At 44.8% G+C, this 14,777-nt stretch overlaps 1 protein-coding gene across 1 annotated transcript in view; it reads right to left on the bottom strand.

The window, feature by feature from the left end:
* Positions 1-6,486: 6,486 nt before the first annotated feature.
* The window catches only part of nau (myogenic-determination protein nautilus), a 40,254-nt gene continuing 31,963 nt past the window's right edge, over positions 6,487-14,777 (bottom strand). The window contains exon 5 of the mRNA XM_011149128.2: positions 6,487-8,454. Within this exon, the coding sequence (XP_011147430.1) occupies positions 8,324-8,454 (131 nt within the window). The 3' untranslated portion in view covers positions 6,487-8,323. The remainder of the gene's footprint in view (positions 8,455-14,777) is intronic.

Below are 14,777 nucleotides of genomic sequence, written 5' to 3'. Positions count from 1 at the left end.
CGACGAAGATCCAGAGGAGTTTTGACGGGTCAGTAACTCCGAAAATATTTATGTCGTCCCAAACTATTCTTACACCCGCGACATGGGTATTTTTGGCTAATGTTGGGTAACTCCCGTATACGTTTTATTGCCCTCCCCCCTAATTACGGCTATTCGTTGAGCTCTAAAAATATCGCCTCGAAAATCGCAAAAACTAACATCACCGACGTTGTTTCCGCGAATCTCTGGACGTTCAACGATCGCCTCTCCAGACTCTCTCTCTCTCTCTCTCTCTCTCTCTCTCTCTCTCTCTCTCTCTCTCTAAATTGATCGGATGTACCGAAACTGCTCTCGCTCATACACGAACCTACACAATTGTTTCATTTCATTCCATTTCAAAGCATTGTAACGTCGTTTGCTGATTATTCACTCGCTTACATTCGATGTATCCGTCGCTCCAACTAATTTCATCTTCTATTTCACTCTTACCCTGCTTCTTAGCTCTATATTTTCAAAGACTCCTCGAATCGACAATTTTCGTGCAAAAGAAACGTATGAAATAATTTGAGGGCAAGAGCAAAACAGGGAAGGAAGGTTCTAAATATGTCATCTGCATCTTCCGTACTTTAATAACACACGAGAATCCGAATCTGTAACATTATACAGTACAGGCGTTTATATTTCACGTTGCTCTCTCGCCGGCTCGATCTTCCACTTCCTCGAGCCGATACGTTCTCCAGTTCTTCGCGCTTGGAGGAAAGACTTCCGATACATGGCGTCACGTCAGATCATCTTCTGCGGCGATGCTGAAGTGCGCACTTGTTACCGAAGACGGCAAACGAAGGGACCCTCGAGATATCGGAGTTCCTGAGGAGGAGTCTAAAGGGCCGCGCGTTGCAGGGGTTCAACAGATGTTGTTACGACGAAGTTGAACGAGAACCTCGCGTGTCGTCGGAGACACGATATACGTACGTTAGCCCGACTATCTGCATACTCATATACAACGGTACAACGCGACGTGCATTATGTGCGATATCGGGCGACTCTGCTTCACCAAGTCGAACATATCGTATTATTTGCAAACGGTATATAACGGCGGCATATTAATCCTTCCGTTATCGTGATCACCGATGAATTGTATGGTCTCGGCAGAGCGCGTTTTCGCTCGAGTTATTGTGCGGTGTACTTGGGAAAGGAAGATCAGCTTCAATCACGCTTCATTTGCGGGAGCGAGAATGATGGTCCCAGAATTTTTCACGCTCCTATGCCTTTGTGTTCTCGATGAGTTAACGTTATCTAACGATATCTAGCGATACAGCAAAGTATTCACACTCTCAGCAGCCGAAAATTCTTCTACGAAGATTCTGTGAGAGAATCCGAAATTTATGGTCTCGCAGAGTAGATCTCTCCACGAGTTCTTCGAGTTCTTACCAAACGACTTCGCTGTGTATGCCTCACCGAAAAATATGTTTGAAAATATTTTTTAATCCCTTCTATTTCCGATTTATTCGTGTCATTTAATGATTTACATATCATCCAAAGTTCCTCCTCAAAAGTTTCGAGAATTCAACGTTCACAATTTCGTGAAATGGATTCCCGAGGATTTTTCAAACTCATAGAATTTTTCGCAATGTTTTAGTGCCGAGAGACAGCCTCGCTTAAAAATATGCAAAATTTTTTCACGTTCTCTTGTTCTTTTGTATTTTCATTAAACGTTATTTAACGATATGACGATATGATGTCACAATGCATTCACACATCTCCAAAGTTCTTTCTCAGAAATCACGAGAATTCCACATTCATAATTTCGCGAAATGGATTCTTACAAACTTTTCGAACTTATCAAATCCCTCGCCACGTTTCAGTGCCGAGAGTGCTCTCGCTTAAAAATGTATAACGCGTTGGAAAATTTCTCCCATTGAATGATATAAGTTATTAACGATATGACGATATGTAACAACAACAACAGTATTCATATACGAGTACTGTGCCGTGCTAAAACCGTTGTACTAAAACTCACCCTCAAGGATCCCGGGAATTCGAAATGCATACTTTCACGAAATGGATTTCCACAAGTTTCTTGAACTTATCAAATTCTTCACGGGGTTTCAGCGCCGAGAGTGCTGGGAAAGAGGCGGCAATAATAAGAGAAAGAGCCGAGGTCGCGCAAGCTGCACGGTCAGGATTTGCTGCAAAGGCGCAGAGGAACGCAGAGCGATGCTATTTCGCGGGATTAAATACGTAATTACGCGTTGACGCTGTTGTGCATTGTACGGGAAGCTGGCAATGGCGATTTACAACGAGCGGGACTCGGAGCTGAACACAAACCCGTTTTATCCGCGTGCGGGAGACAAGTCGGCCGCGCGCGACGGGTAAACACGTCGCTCGCGTTTCAATGCTTTACGAGGGAGAGCATCTGGAAAACGCTTTCTGACGTATTAAACGCACGGTAAAAGCTTCCGCGCGCGATTACTTGACCGGAGGGAAGACAGAGCGAGAGGAAGCGCTTTGAAATTCGACGCGGATCCGCCTCGGAAAATATATGCGCGTGGCAGGAACAGCCGTGCGAACAAACAGTCACAACCGGCCGGCCGAATCTGGACGTTGTACCGCTTGACAAGTGATCGAAGAGCTCCGGAGGAGGATGATTCCCAATTTGCTGGACCTCCGCTGCGCGACCGGCTGAACAAGAAGAGCGCAGCGGCGCCTCTGGGCACCTACGCGCGATTACAGGTGTTGGTGTGCGAGTCAAGCCGGTCGATTGGAAAAGCACGCGAGGAAAAAAGGAAAGGAGAGAAGGAATTGCTGAAATCTCTTTCGAGAGAGGATAAAGACGCACTGTAACACCTCGAGAAGTGCTTCCTACTTTTTCCTCTTGGTCTCTCTTTCGAGTCGGGCGACTCGAGTCGACTTCGGCAACCGCGTCTTCCGATGAGGAGCCGCGAAACTTCGAAGCTTCGCACTAATGATACTCACAAAGGCTTTCAAGTGAAGGGGCTGCGCGCCTGTGAGCTTAATCCTCGGGGAGGACACGGCGTTTAGGATGTTTTAGGAGCGTTGAGCGACGTCGACGGGCATCGGGTGACGATCCGACGCCGACAAAACACCGGCGATATATATATGGTATATATATATATATATATGAGGGCACTTACAGGATATGGGAAAAGCAGGGCGCGGAGAGGAATGAATCCCCATAAGAAGCTCGGATTCTAAATTTGCCGTTAATAGCGCGGCGTGACGGATGGGCGCAGATGCATTCGACGTGCCTCGAGGGACGTGCCCTGTTTTCGAAACGTGCCGATATTCCGGCGGAGTCGTGCGACGACACTGACAAGCTTTCGGATTTACTAGCCGGAGTATGTCCGGTCGATCCCTCTCCGCTCCAATTTCCCGTGCCGCTTTCACGGCTAGCCAGCGACGACGAGGTCCTTGGAGCGTCTCTCATAAATCGCCGGCAATTTCGGCTGTCTTTGGCGACACGGCCGACGGCGACCCGGTCAAAACAGCGTGTTAAACGATGAAAGGGTCGCAGGAGAATAACGACGACGCAAATGATCCCCAGCGGCAGATAGTAGCGAGGGTGTGACTCGTTTAAAAATGCGAATCTGGAGGTTTCTCACGCTCTCGTTCTTCTCTTTGTATTCCCAGGTGATTCCCAGGTGATAACATCGTTCAACGATATGACGAGATATATCGTAAATCGCATTCGCTTCTCAGGATATTTTTCGTCCTCAGAGACTCAAAAAAGTTCATCATTTCGCAAAATGGATTTCCTCCAGTTTGTCTGGCTTAAATTTTTTGCTCTGTTTCATTAGCGAGAGAGCCTCGCTTAGAAGCTCGCTCAGCGCGTCGAAAAATTTCCCACGCTCTTTTACTTTGTTGTACATTCAGGAAATTAACGTCATTTAACGATATTGCGAAATGTTGCTGAAGTATTCATTCTCCGAGACTCTTGGCCCAAGATCCGAAGAATTCGAAATTTATCAATTTTGTATGAGAGTTTTTCCACGAATTTTTCTCGAAGATGGTCCATCTGATTTTTGCGGTGTTTTAGTGCTGCGAAGGGTTGCCGAAAAGGACACAACGATAGATGTAAGTCCCGAGGAAGGGCTGAGGTCGCAAGTTGCGCGGCCTGCGCGGGGCTTCATCCTACGGCTCATGCGATTGATCCTTACGTTATTACGAATCACTCGCTTTTTATCGCTCGTAGCGCTCGCTCGTGAACGTTACCGGAGTTGTGATCGAGGAGACGGGAAGGATCGCGATTTCGTTCACGTGTAATATTCGTTCGCGCGAGCAAACGTAGCGCCTCGGGCTCGTAATGTCTCGTGCGATCGAGAATCTGGTCGCTGTAACGATCTAATACGATTTACGGTAAATCGCCGTCGTGACTCGCACGGCACATTGTGTACATTGGCTAAGAGACTGGGTTTTTACGACACCCGAGGCACTCGAGATTTCCGTTTAAGGGAGTTTTCCGGTGTGACCGTTGAAAAAAATCGACTTCTTTTTCATATTCTTATAGTTTGAGATCTTGAAAATATGTCCATAAAATATTAAGATAAAATTTCTGAAATTGACTGAGTTATAAAGGTTTAAAAGACACAGCGCGTCGCCCGGGATTAAAGTGCGGCGGACGATGAGGTGTCAAATGTCGTCAGACCGATTTATAAAGAATTAACAGCAGACGATTTATCGAAGTGATGCCTTGGATTTTTCACCAACAAAATAACAACGAAAGTACAAATTCAATAATCTGGACAATTTGTCTGAAATATTTGCACTGTGGCAAAAAGACTATAGGCATTGCAACATTCTTGGCCATTTGCATTTTTAAAGGAGGGTTTTACAGAGAGAGAATTATGGATGTGATGGAACTAAAAATCGGTCACAATGCAAACATCTACGCAGATACTAGAGACAACGAGCGCATCAAACGTTCTGAAGAGCGGGCGTCTTACGAACCCAAAGAGGCAAGGATTGCCAGAAGAGAAGAAGCAGCTGCTCAACATAACTTTTCCAAAGTTGAGGAAGACATTCTTTACGGTTATGGTAGGAGTAAGTTACTGAAATTACTCATTATCCACCTCGAAACTGTATGAGAAACTTTAAACGCATTTTTCTCGAAACGATATTTTTCAATATGGGCGTGTATTTTTCTCACAGACTACTGGACCGATCGACTTACTTATTTTGCACACATATAGTGTACATATGAGGCTATCGTTCGAACCTCCAACTTTGTGATCCGTTTAAAATTACTATTTCTCCGGACCGCGATAAGTGAAAATTTTTTAGTAAAGATCAGAGTACTCTCTTTCAAGCGGCGCCATTTTGTCATTTTTTCTTCCTATTATTTATTGGAAGTTCAAACGATATATATATATATAACTACATTCGTAAAGAATAAAATGAAACAAGTTTCGTTTATTTCAGATGACGAGGACGGCGCGCGGCAATCACCACGCCCGATGGGAGAGAAATTTTGTGACATGGCCTGTGCGTCATCCTATATCTTGCACAGTTTGCATTAAAAAGCTTTTAAAAAATTTGATATATTATATCAAATATAAATAAATACGAATACGAAACCTTAGATCTGTAGGTTTAACCAGTTTTGTAAATTTAATTCCCAAAAATCACCTTGAAAACGGGTATTCACACCGGAAAACCTCCTTAAGTAGGAATTCAGAGGAAGTGACACTTGGAGTGGAAACGCAACGACGCGGCAGCTGACACTTTTACGTCCATTTTCCTCGGATGGCAGAGTCGAAGTGGTATCGCGTCATAAAAATGTAGGCACAGCGGTATCGACGATCTCTCCGCGGCGCCTCTCAAAACGTATCTTCACCGTTACGCGTGTGCGCAAATTCGGCTGTATGTAAATCTCGTGACACAGCGTTATAAAAATATAAAAATTTATATATAAAAATTAGCGCTGTAAAAAATCGCCGTCTCCGGCGCAGACTTGTGATGTCGAGCCCGGGAATATAAAACGACGATGGTCGATTGAATTCATTGAGAAAAAGCTGCATGTACGTGGTACAAAAGTTGTTCCGGGCGAATAAAAATTTCGAGCGCTCTCCACGATATGTTCGCATGTGCAGATTGTGGCTCTTTCATGCATCTTCTCTTCTCCTCTTCGTAACCGGAGAGCCGCAAAAATTTGACAGATGGAGGTGACCGAGGAATCAGCGTTTAGATGTTCGGACACGCGTTAAATGCTCGCGAACGCGCCGATACGTCATCAATCATGTACGATGAGTACGTAACCGCTAAGACGTAGCGTTAAAATATGTGGTCCTTAATAGCGCGGTGACGGTTAGCCGGCTGATTAATTATCCGCTGTCTGATAAATGACTCTCGGCCGCTATCTGACGGGCGCTTGTTAAAGGGAATGCGAAGAAGCGCTCGCCGAAGATTCGCCGCGAGACCGACGAATACGAAGACCTCGGAAACGAAGGAACCGAAAGGGACGTGGACGTGCACACGGAGTGCTCACTCTTCTGTTACTCCTCACTTTATTGTTTCATCATTCCACATATTTACATCATCGCGGTGTCAACAAAGCTCGCTGACACACTAATGTGGCCGCTCGCTCGCTCACTCGCTCGCTCGCTCACTCGTAGGCGCATAAAAAGTCTGGCGATTTGTTCTTGTGGGAGTCGTTAAGCGAGAGACGCAGACGTCTCTCGTAAAACTTTTGAAAGGCAATCATTCGCCACGTCGAAAACTGGACTCGTGATTTCGGGCTTGGAAATGCAAAACGATGTAAACGTGGCGCGACGGTGGCCTCGAATAATTAAGAAAAAGTTCTATACAAAAGAGAGAGAGAAAAAGAGAGAGAGAGAGAGTGTGTGTTTGTGTGTGTGTGTGTGTGTGTGTGTGTGTGTGCGTGCGCGTTGCAATTACAATGGTGAAAATACTGAAAGAAAGGAATACGCGCTATATCACACTGAAAATAAATTAAAGATTAAAGCGTGACCGATGATACTTTTGGCGCTTGCGTCGTTTCGCATGTCGCATTTACCACGATTGACTATTGACAAAAGCAGAAGTATAAAGATTAATCTTCCTTAGAAATCCACATCAAATAGATGAATACCTTCGAACATTGCGGTTTATTTAAATACATAATTTTTCAATGACGATAGAATCACGAGGTTTCTAGTTATACTCGAGAGAAAAGATGGAAACATTCTCCTGATGGTGTCTCGATCTTAATAATAATTGATAATAATTCCTGATTAATAATTAAAAAATTTTCATTACCTTCTAATGCAAAAATTTCATTCAAAAGCGATTTAACTTCTTGGACTTGGACACTTAAAAAGCGATAATTGTAGAATCGCTGACGGATAATAACTTCCTGCCAAACTTTTACAACGGCGAAATCGATTTTTGAAATTTGTTTAAAAATACAATCTCCTGCCGCGGATTTTCACGTTCCCTCACCTGCTCCGCGTGGTACCTACTTATATCTTAAGTGCTCAATATCTGTGCTCCGCTCGCACAGGTTAAAATTATCTCTAAAAATATTCTCCTTTGGTATAGATAAAATATTTCACTATTTTATGGCGCTTCCAATATCTCGCATAGATCTGTCGACAACGATCGGACAAACTTATCTGCATAACTCCGTCGAATATTCCGCGCTTGTTAATCCTCGCGACATCCGTAATCCTCGCTTCGATGAAAATTTGCGCGAATATGTCCGGCATACCGGCCGGTGAGAATATACACGGAGTTTCAGAAAGGAAGAGAGAGAGAGAGAGAGAGAGAGAGAGAGAGAGAGAGAGAGAGAGAGAGAGAGAGAGGTAGTATGCGTCTCTTTTCAGACTAGAAGCTCTTCAGATTCACAGTCGACTTTTCCTCATTTTCTTGAAAACAATCGTCGTTTGTCGCCATAAAAATAAATCAAACTGGAGGAAAATCTTTGTCGGAGAAGAAATACCTCGGTGTAGAGACTAATAAGAAAACGATGTTCCGTTTCGAAATCGATTTTTACTCACCCTCCTGAGACTCGATTCGCCCTAAGGCTTTGAATCATAAATTTCAGACATAATATTCGCGTAATTATCGACTTAGCGACTTCGAATGGCGGTCGTTTACCCCGAGAGTCGCGGATCGATAAAAGTACACTTTCGACAATTCCTGAAGCGCTCTGTGTGTAACGCGGCGGGGCTATTCTGCGCGAGAATAGCCGAGTCTTTGGCTGTATTTATGCATTCACTCGAGAGATGCACCGTGAGCGTCGCGTCGTGAGTCGCCGTCGTGAGAATCAAAGGGGAACAGAAGAGGCCGTCCCGACAGAGAATTAAATATCGGTACCGTGCAGACTTCAATGATGCGTGGAGTAATGAGCGTCAGGGGGCGGTTGGAGGGGCCCGTTGATGCTCTGCACGATCATGTTGAGACAATCCAAGCTGCTGCCGTTGCTTTGCGCGGACAACGTCTCGGCCTGCTCGAAACCTGAAACACCGAGAATACAAGCGTGAGAGATGAGCGGAGAGGAGGGGGAGCAAGCGAGCAGCGGCAACAAAATATCGCGAGTCGCCGGAATCAGATTTCATGTTCGCAATGCGGCTTAACGCAGCGAGATCGGCACGATTCCAGAGCAAACTGCGAGCACGAGGGCGAAGCGCGAAGTACAAACTGCGTTTAAACGTACTTTAGACGCTCTTTCGTCCGTCGCCTTCGCCGTCGCCGTGTGTATCCAGATACGGATGAATTGCGAGCCCGACTCCCAAACGGGAGGAGAGAGCCGGCGCTTTCTCTCTCTCTCTCTCTCTCCCTTCCCCCCTCTCTCTCTCTCTCTCTCTCTCCCCCCTCCATCCTCTCCCTTCCCCCCTCTCTCTCTCTCTCTTCTTTTTCTCCGTTTTTCCTTGTCCTTCGCTCGCGGAGAAAGCATTTGCATAAGTTATGTACTGCGACTTAAGGGCTTTGAAGCCGTTATTCTTGGCACCGACCGAACACGCGCGTCTCCGTCTTTCCGTCTTAAACTCGACTCCGAGTATTTTTCGCCCACCTTCGTGGAAGCTACGCACCGTCCCTCGTGAAAGCCGATGTTACGCTTTCGGATAATCGGATAATTATATACGTGTATCTGGAGGGAAGTACCCTCCGCCTCTTACAAAGAAAAAGAAACAAAAAGAATCTCTGAAAGAAACAACAACGCGCCCCCAGCGATTGTTTGCACTCGTCCGCGTGAGAAAAGAAAGGAGGTACCGTCGCGAGACAACATCGCGATACGTCCATCGACTTGCCATTAAGCTCTTTCTCATTTTCGCGCGCACAATGACAATATATACTTGTAGTATGCAGTATATAATGTACAATAGTATTACACAAGTACAGTGGTGCACTTACATTATGGTACACAGAACGAATAAATCGCGAAGGAGGTTTCGACAGTGCAGTTTCTTTGCGCGATGAAACCTGCTGGTTATCGTTGATAGGAAATAATGCAAATCAAGTGTGTAAAAAGTTGCGCGCGATAAGTACCGGTCTCGTTAATGTGATTGAATTTTTTGTTGCTCGCAAAAAGAATAAGGAGACTGAATGGAAAATTCGATTTTAGAGGCAGATTCGTGTAGGAGATTTCTAGTCAGTCAATTATTACTGTCATCACGATCGGTCTGTAATATGGTCTGTAATACGAATGTTCAAACGATTCTTCTCAATCGCTGTAACAGAGATACAGAAAACCTCAATAACGCCCTCCCCACTTCGGCCGGAGCGTGTCATATTTACACATTTCTGTATCATCGATATTTCGGCCCTATTTTCGATCTGACCTATCTAGCATCTATATAGCTAGCTGATGGATCAATGGAAATTTAATTTATGTATAGAATTATATATAATTTAATTCATCTAGAAGCTACCCTCTCAGCTCGGCGTCTCTAAATGGCGGAAAGGCACAGTTTGCCATTTGCAAGGTTCTTAAAAGAGCTTCTCGCAAAGCCGTAGATTAATTACAATCAAAAGAAGCTGCGAAGTATTGAATTTACGTTAAATGGAGCATTGAAGTCGAAAGTAAGATTAAAATTTCAATTCAAGTCGCTTTTGAAAAGAATCGCTTACTCAGTCACATTATCGTTACATTTCACATGATTGAGTCGCCGATTCTTCTCATAAGCAATCATCATGGTGCAAAAAGATGAAAATACCCCAACGAGCAGTGAGAAAGGCATTATTGGAGTCCTCTCGGTATCATTCTTCATCATTGAATTCTCGCCTGGTGCCTATTCGGTTACACGTGCTCGCGACCTGAGATCTTTTTTTCCGTATATATATCCGGACGCAATATATTTAACGGTGCTCCGACGTAACGACTCGAGTGTAGCGAGTCGACGTGGGATCTCGCGGCGAATTATCGGGCGCGTCGATGACTAATTAGCCACCCACATCCACCAGGGTCTACGGACGTGTCGCTGGCACGAAAATACGGATGAAGATATACCCGCGGCGCGCGTAATCGAGAGAGCGAGCGGTACGAAACTAATAATATTAGTTGGAACGACGAATGCCGCCGACACGCGCCGATGAACGCGAAACGAAAACAGGTAAGTCCGACCCACTCCCCCTTTCTCTCTCTCTCTCTCTCTCTCTCTCTCTCTCTCTCTCTCTCTCTCTTAGCACTTCTCGCTCGTCCTTTATACGAAGCAGCGTCCTTTTGAACGAGCGCAGAACCATCGCGGTTGTGAAAACTGCGAAGTTCTAGCGCCACAGTCGACAGGTTTGTTTAACGAAACTCCTGAGATCGATAATCTCCGTAAGTAACAAACGATCAGGAACAGCGACGGCGGCCTCTCAGACCGAGACAATCGTTTCCGCGAGGAAAATCGGCAACGAAACTTTCTCATTTCTCTCTCGTATTTCAAGTGGATATCGTTTTAACAATATTTTAATTGGAATTTCATTGGAAGCTTAGTTACTAAGACACCGAACATCAGGAATTATATATAGACTTATGAGAACGGCCGGAATCTTTAATCAGACTCCGGCTAAAGAGAAAAACCAATTCCGCAAGAACCAGGCGTGAATAAAGTTTCGAGAAGCCGCTCGCTCGCTTCTCGCGCGTATGATCCGCGCGATAAATTATGCACAGATGCACGGCTGATTCTTCATAAATGACGTAAAAATCGCCATTATTACATTATTTAATTATATACAACATGTACAAATGTAGCTACATATACAACAGCTACAAATGTAGGTAATATTTATTTTTATTACATTGTAATAAAGATATGTTATCTCCTGGTTGTGCTTATTTTTTGCGCTTATTGTCGCTTAATCGAACGATTTCAACGGATGACTCTTATCGCGGAGGTTTTGCGTTTCGATGGCAAGAGGAGATTAAATACTATAAAATATATAACGTCAATATTTGTTCCGAGTTGATTGATACACAAAAACATGTTACACTCTTTGCACACGTTAAGTCAGCGTGATCGTCGTAAGTTAAATCATCGTAAAGCTGAATCATTGTTAAATCGCCGTAAGGATCGTCTTGAGTGATGAAAGCAACCTCGAGGCTCGAGAATAACCGATACTTTTTACTTCTTTTGCTTAAAAAAAAAAAAATATGCAGCTTGAATTTTTGTATTCGTGATACATCGAGCTCTGTCGATACGACCAACCAGAAAACTCGCTGGTTTTTAACTGGTTTTTAAACTTTTGGATCTAACGAAGTTTGTAACTACATTGTGGTTCCCGGGAGATGCAATTTCGACGGATGCGGATGCTGCGCCGGAGGATTCGATTTGAGCTCGACTCGAAGGTAAGTTTACAGATTTTGTCATTTCGACCGTTTCGATCGAAGACTAGAACACGATAATCGAAGTAAAAATCGTTAAGTTACGACGATTGCGAAAGGTCAACGTGTTTGTGTCCACGAGCATTCTTCTCGTTATTAAGACGAAAACATTGTATTTCACTCTATATATATATATTTGGTAATATACATTATATGTTTTACTTCAGATTGTGTAAACACTGCAAAACGTAACCGATTTTGACTTCTTGGTTTTCGGAGAGTTCGAAACAACGATAAGATTGTTATCGATAACATAATTATGGTAGTACTTATCACAAAAATATCACGATTGCTAATTTTCCAAATTTTCCAAATTTTCCATTCACGATACATTATAATGTTGTTAATTTGGCTGAAATGAGAATTAGAAATTGTAGGATCGGAACTTGGAATTCTCGCGAAACAAGTCTTTTCTTTTGACAGAGCATACAAATCCGCGAAAGGATATGAGCCTTTTTCTCCTAGTCGAAAGCATGATGTTCGATTGTTTACACATGATTCACGACTCACGGCTATATTCTCAAAGCACCGGAGTCATACACTTTCCGTGAAATCGCCAAGGGTGAACTTGAAACGATCACTGTCGCAAGCGTAGTGCAGTGCGTAGTGAGGTGCGATCGATGCGGGACGACGGATAAAACATTACTGGATGTGTGAGGGCTTGGACGAAGAGAGCTGGATGTCGCTGAAAATCAGCGCAAAATAGTGAACGTACGATATCACGAGGCTCACGGAGCGTCGTATTACGTAGTGCTTGCAGAGCGTTCAGACGTAAATCACATTGATAGCCGACGAGTTAAAAATTACCGTGCGGGTAGGTGTTTCCGTGGCACAAGATTGCTTATAAAAAGACTGGAGGATCAATGTAGCGCGCTGGTGCGCCCGCGTTTGTAGTGTCTAGTAAAATTAAAAGGAGCGAAGCGGCCATAAATATTCATAGCTGCTAAGATGTTGAGATAATGAAAATGCTAAGAGGATTTTACGTAGGCCGCGCTTAGTGCCTGATGATATGGAAATAGTGAAAATCGTCAAGCAACACAACGATTATATAGCGGCGGTGAAATCTCGCTGATGAAGCAAATCCGGCCGATGGAAGTTAACGTGATTAGCGTGAGCTAGGCAAGAGGAACGGAGGAAGAGCCAAGGGGAATTTACTTTTCAACTGTGAGTTGTCGCTAGATCGCGCATGTTCGCTAGACAGCGAACGAGGGCGAAAGAAAAGGCTGCTGTCGCAATTCGGCGGGCCAGACGAGAGTTTCGCTTTTATGCGCGGAAATAAGCGCGCGCGAGTAACCGCAGACAGCATCGATCACGATCGAAGCGATTGTTTGGCAAGAGCCGGCTATTTATTTATAAATCACCCCCCGCGGGACGCGGGTATGATATACCCCGCGTCCCGCGGATCATACTTCCGCGGATGATATACCGCCGAGGTTGCTTGCCAGATGCGTTCGGTGTACCGCGCAATCACGACATCGAATAGTTTTCGACGGTGGCGTAAATTATTTATACAGAGCCGAGCCGACGAGCCGCGCCACACCGCGGTGTAATTCTCGGCACGTGTGCACGCGTCCGCCGGATGGACACTCTCCTTCCGGTATTTATTAACATTCGCTAATAAGGGATGCAACGTGTTGTAATCGCCGAGAGCGGACGTCAGTCGAGCATTCTGAAAAATTGCTCGCAGGTTGCGGCGCGTCCTGCGCGGACTGTCTGATACTGAATATTGCGGTGAGTGATGACAAAGCGCGGGCGGTTATCTCCTCTCCGAGACAAGCAGCTTGTCAAATTCAATTTCAGACATCAGATTGTTGTGCTCGGTTTGGATCGTACAGAGGTCTCGGGTCGTTTCTTCCCGCGAGGAAGTGCGCTGGAACTGTGAAACTTGGATTTAAGAAATCATTGGATTTGGAATCGAACTGATTTTTATTAGCGACAGATTGAAATCGCTTTCGTTGCAGTTGGACGCAGTTTCGAAACCGAGGACGTAAGTAGTACGTCGCGAGAGGCGAATCGTCGACGAACAAGTTCGTGAGAAACACGCGCGCGACAATCGACAATCAAGTTAGCCTTCTTCCAACGGGATAGGAGAAATTGGATCGACGGTAGGCAGGCGATATTTCTCAATTATTCCGACGTTGATACATCCCAGACACTCACTCCATAACCGTGTCGAGGCGCGCTAATTGACTCGATAAATCGGCGGATTAAGTCGTAATGCCTTGTAACGTTAGGTAAGAGCGACGAAAATAACTGGTCAACTTACGGCCGACCGGACGAGACGCGCGAGGGACGTGTATCTGAAAACGAAAATGTGTTTATAAGTTGACACGCACCGACGGCCAAGCGCGCATATAAGTGCGCGTGTCGAGCCGCCAGGACTTGCGCCGAGGGAGCGACGCACGTTATATCGTTGTTGTTACGCTATATAGGAAGGAAATAAATGTCGAGAGCGTTCTTCGCAGCCTCTGCACGTGAGATTGCGACACGTGTGTGCATCGTTATCTCCGAGCAGCAGCGATTGGACCGTCCGAAGATGTAACATCGTGTAAAGCGAGAGCGGAAGAAACGAAGTTTCTCGCCATGTTGGCTCGCGACACAGAAAGAGAGGGGAGAGAGAGAGAGAGAGAGAGAGAGAGAGAGATGTTATTATTATTAGACAAATTTCACAAGCACACATTCGCAGTAGTTTATCCAAATATATATATATATATATATATATATATGATAAAGCAAAGAATGTTATTATTAGCACTGAAAAAAGACTCGAAGAGAAAAGTCGTACGGGTAAGCTTCGAAAGTAGATTTACACTCGAAGAAAACGCCTCTGCATCAACGAATTCGCTGCACGTGACATTTCCATCCGGAAATCCATCCGGAATCCGGTCACTTCCGTGAATTTTCGCGTTTCGCCTCAATTATCCTCGAAAGAGAGGAAGAGATGAAGATATCAATCGCGGTTTTTGCCTCG

The sequence above is a fragment of the Harpegnathos saltator genome, unplaced genomic scaffold (genome assembly GCF_003227715.2).
Source record: "Harpegnathos saltator strain DR-91 unplaced genomic scaffold, Hsal_v8.6 scaffold208, whole genome shotgun sequence".
Lineage (NCBI taxonomy): Eukaryota > Metazoa > Arthropoda > Insecta > Hymenoptera > Formicidae > Harpegnathos > Harpegnathos saltator.
Note: the sequence above shows the minus strand (reverse complement) of the source record. Positions and strands in the feature narration are given on the sequence as shown.